The 15,912-nt window shown below is 42.6% G+C and overlaps 1 protein-coding gene across 4 annotated transcripts in view; it reads right to left on the bottom strand.

The window, feature by feature from the left end:
* The window catches only part of LOC132393375 (capZ-interacting protein-like), a 53,230-nt gene extending 42,042 nt beyond the window's left edge, over window positions 1–11,188 (bottom strand). Inside the window, exon 1 of one of the 4 annotated variants that reach the window (XM_059968502.1) lies at window positions 10,984–11,188. In XM_059968502.1, coding sequence (XP_059824485.1) covers window positions 10,984–11,041 — 58 coding nt within the window. In that variant the 5' untranslated portion in view covers window positions 11,042–11,188. Of the gene's footprint in view, window positions 1–8,856; window positions 9,160–10,163; window positions 10,354–10,389; window positions 10,853–10,983 lie in introns of those variants that run through there. The other 3 variants (XM_059968503.1, XM_059968504.1, XM_059968505.1) reach the window with 3 other exon arrangements.
* Window positions 11,189–15,912: the final 4,724 nt, after the last annotated feature.

Below are 15,912 nucleotides of genomic sequence, written 5' to 3'. Positions count from 1 at the left end.
GTTGGTGTTAATAGACAAATTCAATATCGGCATTATATGTGTTTAATACCCAGATAACAGGCAAACATCAGACTGAAAACTGGCCTGTACAGCTGGACACCAAAACTATTTCCAAGGATGGAAGTGATCAGGAAGATTCACCTTCAGCATTCAAGTAATTCTAACCCATGAAGTTTTTAATGACAATTTCACCATTTCCTGATTACAGTCCACATAGACCAGACTTTCTTGAAACCTAGTAAATTTATTAGCAAAGTACTTGTACATCACTACTACGGTCAGAATCATTCACAGGAACAAAGAAATACAATAAAATCAATGAAAAGCTACCCAAATACTGACAAACAACGTTGAAAAGACAAACTCAAAATCTGACAAAGAAATAATACTGAGCACAAGGAAATCTGCAGATGCTGGAAATTCAAGCAACACACACTATAGTGAGAGCATGAGTTGTACAGTCCATTGGTCCAGTGTCGTAGTGAGTAAAGTTATCCATGCTGGTTCAGGAGCCTGATGGCTGAAGGCTACTAACTGCTTCTGAGCCTGGTGGATGGGACCCAGGGCTCCTGTGCCCCCTTCCTGATGACAGCAACGGGAAGAGAGTGTGTCCTGAACCACGGGCATCCTCGATGGTCGATGCTGCTTTCTTGTGACCGCACTCCTTATAGACGTGGTTAACGGTGGACGGACTGGAATGTATCCACTGCTTTTTGTAGGCTTTTCCATTCAAGGGCATTAGTCTACTGTATTGTGGCGATTCCTGACCTTCTATACGTTTTCAAGACTTGGGCTATAGGCAACAAGCATTTCAGGTGCAGAAAAAAGATATGAGGGCCATCAGCTCCCCCAAATCCTCATGAAGAATAAATGCAGCAATATCAGCATCATCACACCAGTAAACATCTCCAGTAATGAGGCCCTGAATACATTTGTTCAGCTCTGAGGGAAAACCATGCTAGGAAAATGTTCAAAAACTCGCTGTGAAAATACATTCACCCTACTTCCTCCTGGGCATCCCTAATTCGTGATTGCTCAGAAAACAAGAGAAATGAGTCCACATATTAAAAGCAGAGGAAAGCAGTGCCCCTCTTCTCAAACAACCGATCCCCAGACTTGGCAGGAGTTCCACTGGAAACCTGCAGTTCCCACTATGGGCTCAGTGATCTCAGGGGAAGAATAGATACTGATCACTACAGAGGGGAAGCCAAAGAGGGAAGCTGAGAATGATACTTTTGTACCCTAATATTCGAACTCCTTGGCAGCATATCTGAAATTGCAGTGCATCTATTTTGGACATAGGTCCTGTATGTCTTTTCCACTACTTTTAGTTATGCATTTTCCGCTTCTTGCCCCCTGCTGCATATGTACCTTATTCAGATTGTCGTTCTGTACTCACTGGCACCTGTTTTCATGCCTATGACACAACTATGTTCAAAATGCAGGTACTTCGGGCAGTCTGTTCATGATACATTTTTAAAAGTCATAAATTTCCAAATCTAAGTTTTATAACTTTTTAAAACTATTCTTAGGATGTTCAAGATTTAATGTTACTTAGAAATACTGCACTATATTCTTCGTACACTCCACTGATCATTATACCAGGCATTGTTAAAAAAGGTTGTCACTTCATTCAAGCATGTCAACAACTAAACATGTCAACTGACAAAGTTAATCTACCAAGTTTAGACCCAAGAATTCTCATTGGGAATTTTATTGCTTAATTTAATTTCCATAAAGTATCAGACATGCCATCTACAAAAAAAAAGTAAAGGCAAACCGATACAATGAAAAGCATCTGGAATTCTTGTATTTCAGAAGAGAGTGGAGTCAGAATAATTGTGGAGTTGAAATGAATGAGCAAACCAGTGATGAATTTTACAGAAAGTTGTTCACAACTTTTTAAACTTTACCTTTTTAAATTGTTTCTCTTATTTTGTTATTAGCAATTAAAATGTCAAACTCAAGAAATATTATAAAATAAACCATACAACTTTCTCATTACTAAGTTGAAAAGTAGTGCAACATTAGAATATAATTAGCAATCTAGTAACAAAAAAATCAAATCATTATGATTACAAAATTGCAGTGGCTTCTCAAAATATTAAAAATAACACCATTTTAAAGAAAGACTTACAACATTAATTTGCCTAGAGGCTCATCATAGATGCAACATGCTTGTGACTGAAAGCAAAATGTTTCAGCTGTAATCACTAAATGCTATCAGTCCTTATTTGATCAACTAACAGGAAACACACTTATTTCAAAGAAAAGGTCACCAACCTGAACTGCTACTCTAGTTCTCTTTCCCTTTCCAAATGCTGCTCATTGACTATCCTGTTTTTGCCCTGACATTGGTTCAGATTGTCTACAACAATTTTCTGTTCCATTTCATAAAATTACCTTCTGTTTATGGAGATATTATTGACTATCAGGAAAACAACAGATTGAAGCAATTTCATGCAATTTGGTTTCATTAGTAAAATGATAGCAAATCAGCCAATCATGCTTCACAATTAAAGAGAAAAATCCTTAACCATGCTATAATAAATACACTGGATTCCAGTTAATTGGGACAAAGTCAGTACATTTTGGCCCAATTAAGCCACACCTGCAATTAGCCAATTTCATGGGAATAGTTAAAAATGTTTAAAAAAAGACAAAATGAGTAACAAATTATGTATTTAAAAGAAATGCAGAACAAATTAGAATACTACCATCATTGCTGCAGTACTACAAAACTGTGTATTAGTTCCTAATACTGATCAACAGAGGAATTCATCCATTTCACTGTAAATTAATGAAATCAGTTCAAACACCTTGTGCAGATAATGTCTTCATATAACTGTTGACAACTGCATCCTCCAAATCCGCATTTTCATTGTAACATTCCAGATGACTGTCCGTACCTTCAAATTCTTCATATGTTCTAACTTTTTGAAGTAGTGAAATCATTTCAGCTTAGGAGAATCAATGGCGCCTAACAGTGACTCCTTTGCTTGCATCTTCAGAAACAGCTCTGTTTCTATCTTTAATATCTCTATTTTTCCCTTTCAGGGTTCTTTTGAAGACCCTGATCTGAAGTCACAGGCTGACTACGGTTCCTTGTGGGAATGGGACCCGCTCTCAGGGTTTCAGGACTGACTGTTTTTTGGCACGTCAAGAGCGCAGCCTAAAGGTTTCACTCACCTCCGAAGGCCCAAGATTTCGTGGCTCTGGAGACAGGGGGATCAGAGGTCGGTGTCCAGGCAGGATATCAATGTGTTGTGGGAGTCAGAATATCTAAGGCTTTGGGCACAGAGCTCAGGAAAAAGCAACGCAATGGACTTTTAACATCATAAACCAATGAGTTGTTTGTTATGTCTCCCCTCTCACTTTGAAACAGAGACACCTCTTTCTCCCTTATTGGGGAGAGAGAGAGAGAGCCTGTGGTATGTCGAATACCGGGTGAATGAGTATTCTTTGGAGAACTGCAAGTCTGCATCTTTGCTGTTGCTTTGCTGCATGCCTGAGTGCTCCGTACTGGGCGTGGATGTTTTTTTTTGCTGGTGGGCAGAGGGGGGATCCATCCTTGCTGCCACTTATGCGTGGGAAGGAGGGGAGCTGGGGAGGGTCTTTGGGGTTCTAACATTTAACTGTCATTCATTTTTTAGGGACACTCCTCTGTTTCTCATGGATGTTCTGCGAAGAAAAAGCATTTCAGGATGTATATTGTATACATTTCTCTGACATTAAATGTACCTTTGAAACCTTTTCATTCCCAGCGTTTCTGACATCCCCGAGTCTAAATGTTGAAACCACAGTGAGCAAAACAGTTCTGAATTGTCTTTCTGCTTATTTCTCACCAACTATCAGTGACAAAAATCACTGATTTTTGAACGCAAACATATGCTATTTAAAAACAATTTGCTCAAAGCACAGTGTTGTGTTTAGTGTGCATGCAGGTGCATGTGACTGACACTAGTTAGAAACTGTTTGGAAACAGTCTCCTGCTCCAATTTCATGGCATCGTGTCCCAAGTAAATGAAGGGAATCCTGGCTCGTTTCTCAATTAGGTTTTGTTCTTTAAGAGTTGTCCCAAATAAGTGGCTGCCCCAATAACTGATGGCCCAATTAACTGGAATTCATTGTATTAGTTTTATATGGTGTTTGATTGCATGAAAAGACAGTCACATATGTTAAGAATGTATGTTTAAACAAAAAAGAACTCACTCTTTTCAGGGAACAAGATATATAGATAGATATATAAGATTTGAGATAATTTGAGAAAGAACAAAGAGAGGTGAGAAGAAATTAATGTTATAATGTCATCCATTGCTAAAATCCAATATACATTAGTTGAAAGCATATTGGATTGATGCACCATCAATAACTCACTCTGAGACATGAAGGCGAGATATCGGCTTTTATCGACTGGAAGAAGGAACAAGCAGTGAGTGACCACCATACTACATCTTGGAGACTGAGAGACTGGGCTCAGGCCTTGATCACCTTTATACAGGGGTCTGTGGGAGGAGCCACAGGAGCAGACAGCAAGGGGCGTGTCCAGACAGGTATATGTAGTTCACCACATGGATATCGATTGGATATAGTTACTTTCAAAAGGAAACAATATACATTTGTGAGAGAAAAAAAATACATAGGAGCAAAATAACAGATTAAAGTTTACAAAAAGCCTGCACAAGGACCATGGTTGTATGGAGCTATCCTATGTAACCATGGATAAATGGTGCAAGAGACGGATCTCTAATATCATGCACTTCACTAATTTGTTTTGGAATGCTGAGACCTTGAGTTAAAACTGGAAACACTGGAAACACTTGACAGATCAGGCAACATTTTTCCATTTTACCCCATGAAGTTTTTCCAGGGCTTTATGTTCTTATTTCAGAATTTTCAGCATCTGCATGATTTATTAAGATATTTTTACATTCTGAATGAATAAGATTAATTATGTCAAGCTTATGTAATTCACTAATCTAAAAATAATGCTCTAGTCCTTGACCTATGACAGTGGCTTTATTAGCTTAGGATCTTGAGTGAGAATGAGTGGACTTTTCAGAGATGTGCTAAAGATCATAAATGAGAAAGAGAAAGGAAATTAGTGCAAATTTTTGATACGGAGTAGTTATGTACATTATATCCAGAGTTGTTTCGGTCAAGATTTAAATAGACATCAGGGAATATTTGCACTATAGAGTTAGGAAATAGACTAAGTAATGTCATTAGAATGATTTACACAAAATAAAACAAAATTTTTAAACATGAAAATGGTAAAATATGTATTCAGGCACCTTTATTCTGGACATAATGTGAGAGTTGTGTAAAACAATAATCCAAAAGCAAAATACTGTGAATACACTAAATCATAAATTCAATCAAAAAATCTGGAAGTACTCTGTAGATCAGACAGCATCTGTAGGAGAAAATCTGACAGGGATATGAGCATATCTGCAGACTATTTATAGGGCACTAGGTTGCTCTAATGTAAAGATTTGTATTGTATCTTACATTACTTTGTTCATGCTTGCAAATACTGAATTACTCAAAGTAGTTTTTTATCAAAGTACGTATACGTCACCATATGTCACAATGAGATTCATTTTCTTGTGGGCATTCGCAGTAAGTACAAAGAAACACAATAGAGTCAATGAAAAACTGCACACAACAAGATGGACAAACAACCAATGTGCAAAAAAAACAACATACTGTGTAGGTACAAAAAGAAGGAAAACACCAAACAAAATAATAATAAATAAGTAAGCAATAAATATTGAGAACATGAGTCATTGAAAGTGCGTCCATAAGTGTGGGAACAGCTCAGTGTCTGGGTGAATGAAATTGAGTAAAGATATCCCCTCTGCTTCAGGAGTCTGATGGTTGAGGGGTAATAACTGTTCCTGAACCTGGTAGCATTGGTCCTGAGGCTCCTGTACCTTCTTCCTGATGGCAGCAGCGAGAAGAGAGCATGGCCTGGGTGGTGGGGGCCCTTCATAATCGATGAGTGTTCTTTATAGATACGCTCAGTGGTGGGGGAGGCTTTACCCCGATGGAGGGGCTGTATCCACTATATCTTGTCCGCTTTTCCATTCAAAGGCACTGGTGCTTCCATACCAGGCTGTGATGCGACCGGTCAGTTGTACTCCCCACCGTTCACTTCTAGAAGTTTGTCAAAGCTTTAGATTACGTGCCAAATCTGTACAAACTAGTAGATGTGCTGCCATGCTTTCTCTGTAATGACAATTACGTGCTGGGCCCAGGACAGATCCTCTGAAATCATAATACCAAGGAATTTAAATTTTAAAGCTGACCACCTCTGCTCCTTGTGATGACTGGCTCATGGACCTGCAGTTTCCTTCTCTTGCAGTCAATAATCAGCTCCTTGATCTTGCTGATGTAACTGAGAGGTGGTTGTTGTGGCATACTTCAGCCAGATTTTCATCCTCCCTCCTATATGCTGATTTGTCACCACCTTTGCTTTGGCCAACGACAGTGGTGTTGTCAGCAAGCTTAAATATGGCTTTGGAGCTTAGACTCACAGTTATAAGTATAATGCCTGTATATATTTAGAAATGTGCTTAGTTTTTATAATATCCATTCTGTCTTATTCAAAGAAAAGAATCATCAAGTAAACCGCAATTTCATGGTTGAAATTGTTTAAGTGCCAAGGTGGCTCATTATAAGTTCAGGGCATCTAGAGCAAGGATCAATCAGATTGCCATTCCTTCTGATCCATCAATGAATGTTAATCTGTGAAAGTCTATATTCCATTCAAAATATTATAACCCAGCCATTATGTCAAGGAGATTCTTTTCCCCATACACGCCCTATGAAAGTGTTTGTGCTTAAGTTAGAACAATCAGCCAAAGCTTGCTTCAACTTGTTTGTAGAATCCTTCCTTATCATCTCTGGCTCTACATCGCTGACTACAGTGCTGTTTTTCTGCTGTACCATCATTTCCCTGATCTTCAGAAAAGCTCCAGCTTCTCTGTAAAGTCTAAGTTCAGGCAGAATCCGTGGAACAATTAAGAAGAATGCAGCCCATTAAAACCTATTGGATATAAAGAGAATGTTTCCTACAATCAGGGAGTCTAGGACCGGAGGGGACAGCCGCAAGATATTGGGATGTCCCTTTAGAACAGAGATGAGGAGCAGGTTCTTTATCCAGAGGGTGGTGAATGTGCAGTGTTCATTGCCACAGATGGCTGTGGGGGATAAGTCATTGGGTGTATTTTTTCTGCAGGTTGATAGGTTCTTGATTAGTAAAAGTATCAAAAGTTATGTTGAGAAGACAGGAGAATGGGGTTGAGAGGGATAATAAATCAGCCATGATGGAATGGCAGAGCAGACTCAATGGCCGAATGGCATAATTCTGTTCCTATGTCTTATGGTCTATCTGCAGAGGTGCTGTTTTAATTTTTTTTTCAATTTTTTAAAGTTACTGGCATCTATAAAGTTAATATCTGTTGCTGATTCCCAACCCATTCTAAATGCATACTTTGTGTATTAGAAGTGTATATAAGACCATAATAAGATTTTAAGATATAGCAGCAGAACTGGGCCATTTGACCTATTGGATCTGCTCCACCATTTCATCTTGGCTGATCCAATTTTCCTCTCAGCTCCAATCTCCTGACCTCTCCCTGTATCTCTTCATGTCCTGACCAATCAAGAATCTATCGACCTCTGCCTTAAATATACATAAAGACTTGGCCTCCACAGCTGCCTGTGGAAACAAACTCCACAGACTAACTGGTTGCCTTTACAGCACTTTAAGCAAAGCAATTTTATGAATACTGTATAAATTTCATGACATATGCAGGTGACATTAAACCTGATTTTGATTCTAAACATCTAGAGCCGATTATTTCCAACCAAATTTGAAGTCTTAAAACTTTTGAAGTTGTATTGGATTTCTTAAAACTGATTTATTTTATCTTCATCACATATTGAATTTATGAATATTTGATGTTTGAATAGAAATTTAAGGAGTATTGTTGACTTTGAATTTGGCATTGAATTCTACTCCTATGTCTTATGGGCTTATTGTTCACAGATAGCTGAAACTCAGGTGCCTGAACAGATTGTAAAATCTACAGGAATAGTCAAATATTGTGGATTTGAGAATTATAAGATGGCAAACTTTTTGGGGCTATGTTTACCATAAAAAATTGAAGGCCTTCTTCTGAGTTTTCTCGTTACACGATTCTGGATGGGAAGTCCTAACCCATACTTTGTAACTACAGCTGGAATTATCATTGGCTATATTTATAGTTTTATTCCTAGCAACTGCGTCAGAATAATACCAAAGTTTTGTGGAAATACCCAAAATATCTGATACTACAATTGCTGGACTACTTAACGCACAGTATGTGTTGTGAAATAATTTGACTAACTCAGTAAAGGATTGATAATAACAAATACTAAATAATCTGAATATGGAAGAATTCCTCCATGGCGTGTTGTGGTTATCTTTATAAGCATTTTTATAGTTATGAATGAGTTGTTTACATATCAAAGCTTCATTCATGTCAGGTCCAAGGTCGAGTATTATACAATGGTGAATTTAACAGACGGTTTCCTGAAATGTCACACATCCTATTCAAGCCAACTTGGATGTGTTTTTAATGTTGTTAAAGTCTGTAGATGATCATGAGCAAGAGCAAAAATAAAGCGAGCAGCAATGCTTTATTGTGACAATAGCAAGCTGGAATTCCATTCCATTCCACTGCCAATTCCAGTTCTCCCTAATGACCATTCCTCGCATGCCCAAATTAGCAATGCCAACATGATTTATCAACAAGCAGCATTCCTGACAAGGCCGATTGTTTGCTTTTCTAAGAATCGTATACATACAGTTTCCAGCAGGACTCGCCCAGTAACAGCTTGGAATGGGAATCACGGGCTGCTATTAGCATCTCTGCCCAGAACAACACTTCGCGACGCTAGTGAGAACAGCGCCTTCAACACTAGCCCAAGAATAAATCTCGGACAATATCACTCCAAAGCTTCGACTGAGCAAGTATACCAATGGAAGTACGATTTCGTGCAATTTCTCTCATTTCTCCTTCAATCGCATCTTGATATAAACAACGGATTATTTATTAGTTTACTGTTAACATTTTTAAAATTCCTTCTCCAGTCCGTAGAAGGAATGCACAGAATATCCGGCAGTAAGCGCCTGTACAGACTGAGATCTTAAACTCAATAGGGAGCCAATGACTAGGAAGAGCTATTATAGGACTCGAGGGAACAATATGACATCTGATTTTAAAAAGTATCCAATATCTTGAGAAACAAATAAAAACATTTGCAGAACTATTATCCTTCATTAAAGATTAAGTAAATGTATGCTTAAATGTTCTCTATGATATAGTAATTGCAAATTATTTTCACATATTATGAATATATTTTAACTACAATATGTAGGATTTCGCTGGTAGGTCTGCCAGATTACTAAACACATTGGTTAAACTCCTTAGCCTGCGTACCAGTTCATACAGGTTTTACTGTATCAGTGTCAACTTAAGGGGGGAAAGTATCACGTTTCAGACAAGCAATCCACGTGATTCCGAACTTCGCATTCACGTCTAAACATGATGGGGGAAAGGTTGTCAATGAAGGTATGCATTTACCAATGACAATTGCACCCAAATGTCTCTTCAAACTATGAATTCACGCGCAACTTGCAAATGCAATGTGCAGGTTCACGTACTAAAGGCAGATTAAAAATAAACGATTTGCGTGTGGGGAATACCATATCAAAGATCGCGTCCTTCTAACGCATTCGCCTACTTTGACAGGCATAAGGGACATGGAATCCACAAGAAATTGAGTCAAAAGAGCCTGGCAGCAATGAAACCGATTCGGCGCTCGGCAAAGGGGATCTTTTTCAATTTACGTCTTAGCCACCAGACCTTTCAAACAAATCGTCCTTCCGTCGGCTTGCCTTTGGTAACTTGTCGAGTGGGGTTCTCTTTCAGATGCCAAACTGGTTGTCTGTCAGGACCCCCCCCCCCACCCCCGAGCCACACACATCCCAGTGACACAACGCTGTGGTCAGATCCAGCAGACAAGCCTACCATCGGACGCGAGGGGGATTTTGAGGATGTCAACTCCCAAACATCTCGGCTGCACAGATAGCTCTAACCTACACAATTCACCTCGTGTTTGTGGGACAGCGCAGTGCGTTCCTTTCGGCCCTTCGCTCGCGTAGAGGAAAAACCAGTAAACGCAATTGGAGTCTTACTCAAAGAGAGTGGCCAGTCTCCTCCGAACGGCTTGTGCCTGTCGGATTCTTAGCGAGCAAAGTGACCACAGATTTGGCTTTTAATCAAAGTTTCTCCCTAACAGTTACACTGCCTGCGGTAAAATATTTTTCGATCTCACCTGATAATGAAGTAAGTTATTTTTTTACCAGCCGCTGCAGTCAGGAATACATAACCGAGGCTGTACTTCGTACGATTAGAATTAAGTGTTGAAACTCAATTTCATTCGTGGTATTTTCGCTTTAGTAACTTTGCTTCAATGGTTGAACCGTAAGTTGCAACTCTGGATGCCACTGCTCTTTCTCAAAGTTCCGACTCTCTCGGTGTCGCTCAGTACTTCCTCTTCTCTCGTTTTGGACACGACAAGTTCGGTTGTTTGTTTTGCTGGAAGGAAGCCATTGAACGGAAACTACTCAGCATTTAGGCCAATCGAAGGAAATGGGCTGCTCTAAAGATATGAGCGGCAAGTTGAGAAGAACTTGGCAAGGGTTATTAGATTTTGGTCACCGTTGAAGGCAGACTAGCAGAGGCAATTACGGAATTTATTAGACGCACAATTGGAAATGAGGGGAAATATATTAGTACAGAAGCAGACCCAAATCTCAAATTGGAAATAAAATCTGAAGGTTGTAAACTTTTGGGGTATCAACCTTTGTTGTTCTCGATGTGTATTTTAGCCCTATCCCAGCCTCTCGATTTGGTAAGCAATGCTTACCAAAAGCTTGGCCGCCGGGAATGGAAGAGATCTTGACGCAGATGGAAATTAGAGACATTAAAGGCGGCAGATGCTGGGCAATCCCTCCACCCCCGCCACGGGTTTACAACCAGCCGAGTTCCTCCGGCAGATTGGCTTAGCACTAAAAAGAATGTTCTGAGAAATGGATTCTGTTTCCTGCTTCCCAGCAAATATTTGTGCAGATGAAATTCACACTAGTGCGGCGCTGATACGCATCTTTGAATGACTTAGCGCCCGAAGTGAATAAGGATGAATTGATCTGAGTGAGATTTGTGTGAATCCCAGTCCCTCAGTTCACACAAGTGATGTCACACAAAAATAATTTCTGGCAAGGATGTCAGCATATTGTTGTGTGACATGACTGGAGCCAGATAAAACAACTTTTACTAACAAAGTCATCATTATTTAGATACTCAGACGTGTCTTTCCTGAGGTCATAGGTAGAGTGCTGTACAAGTCTCTACTGACCCACAAGCTCGCAAGAATGGGATCACACGTCCACATACATGTACTACACACTGATATGAGAGTCCACACACCCCCAGACAGTTACTGTACGCTGATAGAGGGTCCTCACACCCCCAGACAGTTACTGTACACTGATAGAGGGTCCTCACACACCCAGACAGTTACTGTACACTGATAGAGGGTCCTCGCACACCCCAGACAGTTACTGTACACTGATAGAGGGTCCCCACACCCCCAGACAGTTACTGTACACTGATAGAGTTTCCTCTCACACCCAGACAGTTACTGTACACTGATAGAGGGTCCTCACACACCCAGACAGTTACTGTACACTGATAGAGGGTCCTCACTCTCCCAGACAGTTACTGTACACTGATAGAGGATCATCACACCCCAGACAGTTACTGTACACTGATAGAGGGTCCTCACACAACCAGACAGATACTGTACACAGACATAGGGTCCTCACACCGCAGACAGTTACTGTACACTGATAGAGGGTCCTCACACCCCCAGACAGTTACTGTACACTGATAGAGGGTCCTCACACCCCAGACAGTTACTGTACTCTGATAGTGGGTCCTCACACCCCCAGACAGTTACTGTACACTGATAGAGGGTCCTCCCACACCCAGACAGTTACTGTACACTGATAGAGGGTCCTCACACACCCCGGACAGTTACTGTACACTGATAGAGGGTCCCCACACCCCAGACAGTTACTGTACACTGATAGAGGGTCCACACACCCCAGACAGTTACTGTACACTGATAGAGGGTCCTCACACACCCCAGACAGTTACTGTACACTGATAGAGGGTCACACCCCCAGACAGTTACTGTACACTGATAGAGGGTCCTCAAAACCCCAAACAGTTACTGTACACAGACAAATGGTTCTCACACACCCAGGCAGTTACTGTACACTGATAGAGGGTCCTCACACCCCCAGACAGTTAATGTACACTGATATAGGGTCCTCACACCCCCAGACAGATACTGTACACTGATAGAGGGTCCTCACACCCCAGACAGTTACTGTACACCGATAGAGGGTCCTCACACCCCCAGACAGTTACTGTACACTGATAGAGGGTCCTCACACCCCAGACAGTTACTGTACACTGATAGAGGGTCCTCACACACCCCAGACAGTTACTGTACTCTGATAGAGGGTCCTCACTCCCCCAGACAGTTACTGTACACTGATAGCAGGTCCTCACACCCCAGACAGTTACTGTACACTGATAGAGGGTCCTCACTCCCCCAGACAGTTACTGTATACTGATAGCGGGTCCTCACACCCCAGACAGTTACTGTACACTGATAGAGGGTCCTCACACACCCAGACAGTTACTGTACACTGATAGAGTTTCCTCACACCCCCAGACAGTTACTGTACACTGATAGAGGGTCCTCACACCCCAGACAGTTACTGTACACTGATAGAGTTTCCTCACACCCCAGACAGTTACTGTACACCGATAGAGGGTCCTCACACCCCCAGACAGTTACTGTACACTGATAGAGGGTCCTCACACCCCAGACAGTTACTGTACACTGATAGAGGGTCCTCTCACACCCCAGACAGTTACTGTACTCTGATAGAGGGTCCTCACTCCCCCAGACAGTTACTGTACACTGATAGCAGGTCCTCACACCCCAGACAGTTACTGTACACTGATAGAGGGTCCCCACTTCCCCAGACAGTTACTCTACACTGATAGAGGGTCCTCACACACCCCAGACAGTTACTGTACACTGATAGAGGGTCCTCACACCCCAGACAGTTACTGTACACTGATAGAGGGTCCTCACACCACAGACAGTTACTGTACACTGATAGAGGGTCCCCACACCCCCAGACAGTTACTGTACACTGATAGAGGGTCCTCGCACACCCCAGACAGTTACTGTACACTGATAGAGGGTCTTCACACCCCAGACAGTTACTGTACACTGATAGAGGGTCCTCACACCCTGGACAGTTACTGTACACTGATAGGGGGTCCTCACAACCCCAGACAGTTACTGTACACTGATAGAGGGTCCTCACACCCCCAGACAGTTACTGTACACTGCTAGAGGGTCCTCACTCCCCCAGACAGTTACTGTACACTGATAGAGGGTCCTCACACCCCCAGACAGTTACTGTACACTGATAGAGGGTCCTCACTCCCCCAGACAGTTACTGTACACTGATAGAGGGTCCTCACACCCCCAGACAGTTACTGTACACTGATAGAGGGTCCTCACGCCCCCAGACAGTTACTGTACACTGATAGAGGGTCCTCACACACCCAGACAGTTACTGTACACTGATAGAGGGTCCTCACACCCCTGACAGTTACTGTACACAGACAAATGGTCCTTACACCCCCAGACAGTTACTGTACACAGACAAATGGTCCCTACACCCCCAGACAGTTACTGTACACAGACAAATGGACCTCACACACCAGGGACAGTTACTGTACACAGATAGAGGGTCCTCACACCCCCAGACAGTTACTGTACACTGATAGAGGGTCCTCACACCCCAGACAGTTACTGTACACTGATAGAGGGTCCTCACACACCCCGGACAGTTACTGTACTCTGATAGAGGGTGCTCACACCCCAGACAGTTACTGTACACTGATAGAGGGTCCTCACACCCCCAGACAGTTACTGTACACTGATAGAGGGTCCTTACACCCCCAGACAGTTACTGTACACTGATAGAGGGTCCTCACAACCCAGACAGTTACTGTACTCTGATAGAGGGTCCTCACACCCCCAGACAGTTACTGTACACTGATAGAGGGTCCTCAAACCCCAGACAGTTACTGTACACTGATAGAGGGTCCTCACACCCCCAGACAGTTACTGTACACTGATAGAGGGTCCTTACACCCCCAGACAGTTACTGTACTGATAGAGGGTCCTCACACCGCAGACAGTTACTGTACACCGATAGAGGGTACTCACACCCCAGACAGTTACTGTACACTGATAGAGGGTCCTCACACCCCCAGACAGTTACTGTACACTGATAGAGGGTCCTCACACACCCAGACAGTTACTGTACACTGATAGAGGGTCCTCGCACACCCCAGACAGTTACTGTACACTGATAGAGGGTCCTCACACACCCGGACAGTTACTGTACACTGATAGAGGGTCCTCACACACCCAGACAGTTACTGTACACTGATAGAGGGTCCTCACACCCCAGACAGTTACTGTACACTGATAGAGGGTCCTCACTCCCCCAGACAGTTACTGTACACTGATAGAGGGTCCTCACACCCCCAGACAGTTACTGTACACTGATAGAGGGTCCTCACACCGCAGACAGTTACTGTACACAGATAGAGGGTCCTCACTCCCCCAGACAGTTACTGTACACTGATAGAGGGTCCTCACACCCCAGACAGTTACTGTACACTGATAGAGGGTCCTCACACACCCAGACAGTTACTGTACACTGATAGAGGGTCCTCACTCCCCCAGACAGTTACTGTACACTGATAGAGGGTCACACCGCCAGACAGTTACTGTACACTGATAGAGGGTCCTCAGACACCCAGACAGTTACTGTACACTGATAGAGGGTCCTCACTCCCCCAGACAGTTACTGTACACTGATAGAGGGTCCTCACACCCCAGACAGTTACTGTACACTGATAGAGGGTCACACCCCCAGACAGTTACTGTACACTGATAGAGGGTCCTCACACACCCAGACAGTTACTGTACACTGATAGAGGGTCCTCACACCGCAGACATTTACTGTAAACGGATAGAGGGTCCCCACACCCCAGACAGTTACTGTACACTGATAGAGGGTCCTCACACCCCCAGAGAGTTACTGTACACTGATAGAGGGTCCTCACACCCCCAGACAGTTACTGTACACTGATAGAGGGTCCTCACACCCCAGACAGTTACTGTACTCTGATAGAGGGTCCTCACACCCCCAGACAGTTACTGTACACTGATAGAGGGTCTTCACAGACCCAGACAGTTACTGTACACTGATAGAGGGGCCTCACACCCCAGACATTTACTGTACACTGATAGAGGGTCCTCACACCCCCAGACAGTTACTGTACACTGATAGAGGGTCCTCACTCCCCCAGACAGTTACTGTACACTGATAGAGGGTCCTCACACCCCCAGACAGTTACTGTACACTGATAGAGGGTCCTCACTCCCCTGACAGTTACTGTACACTGATAGAGGGTCCTCACACACCCCGGACAGTTACTGTACACTGATAGAGGGTCCTCACACCCCCAGACAGTTACTGTACACAGACAAATGGTCCTTACACCACCAGACAGTTACTGTACACAGACAAATGGTCCTCACACCCCCAGACAGTTACTGTACACTGATAAAGGGTCCTCACAGACCCAGACAGTTACTGTACACTGATAGAGGGTCCTCACACCC

Source organism: Hypanus sabinus, chromosome 4, assembly GCF_030144855.1.
Source record: "Hypanus sabinus isolate sHypSab1 chromosome 4, sHypSab1.hap1, whole genome shotgun sequence".
NCBI lineage: Eukaryota > Metazoa > Chordata > Chondrichthyes > Myliobatiformes > Dasyatidae > Hypanus > Hypanus sabinus.
The sequence above is the reverse complement of the archived record's forward strand: the minus strand, read 5'-3'. Positions and strand labels throughout refer to the sequence as shown.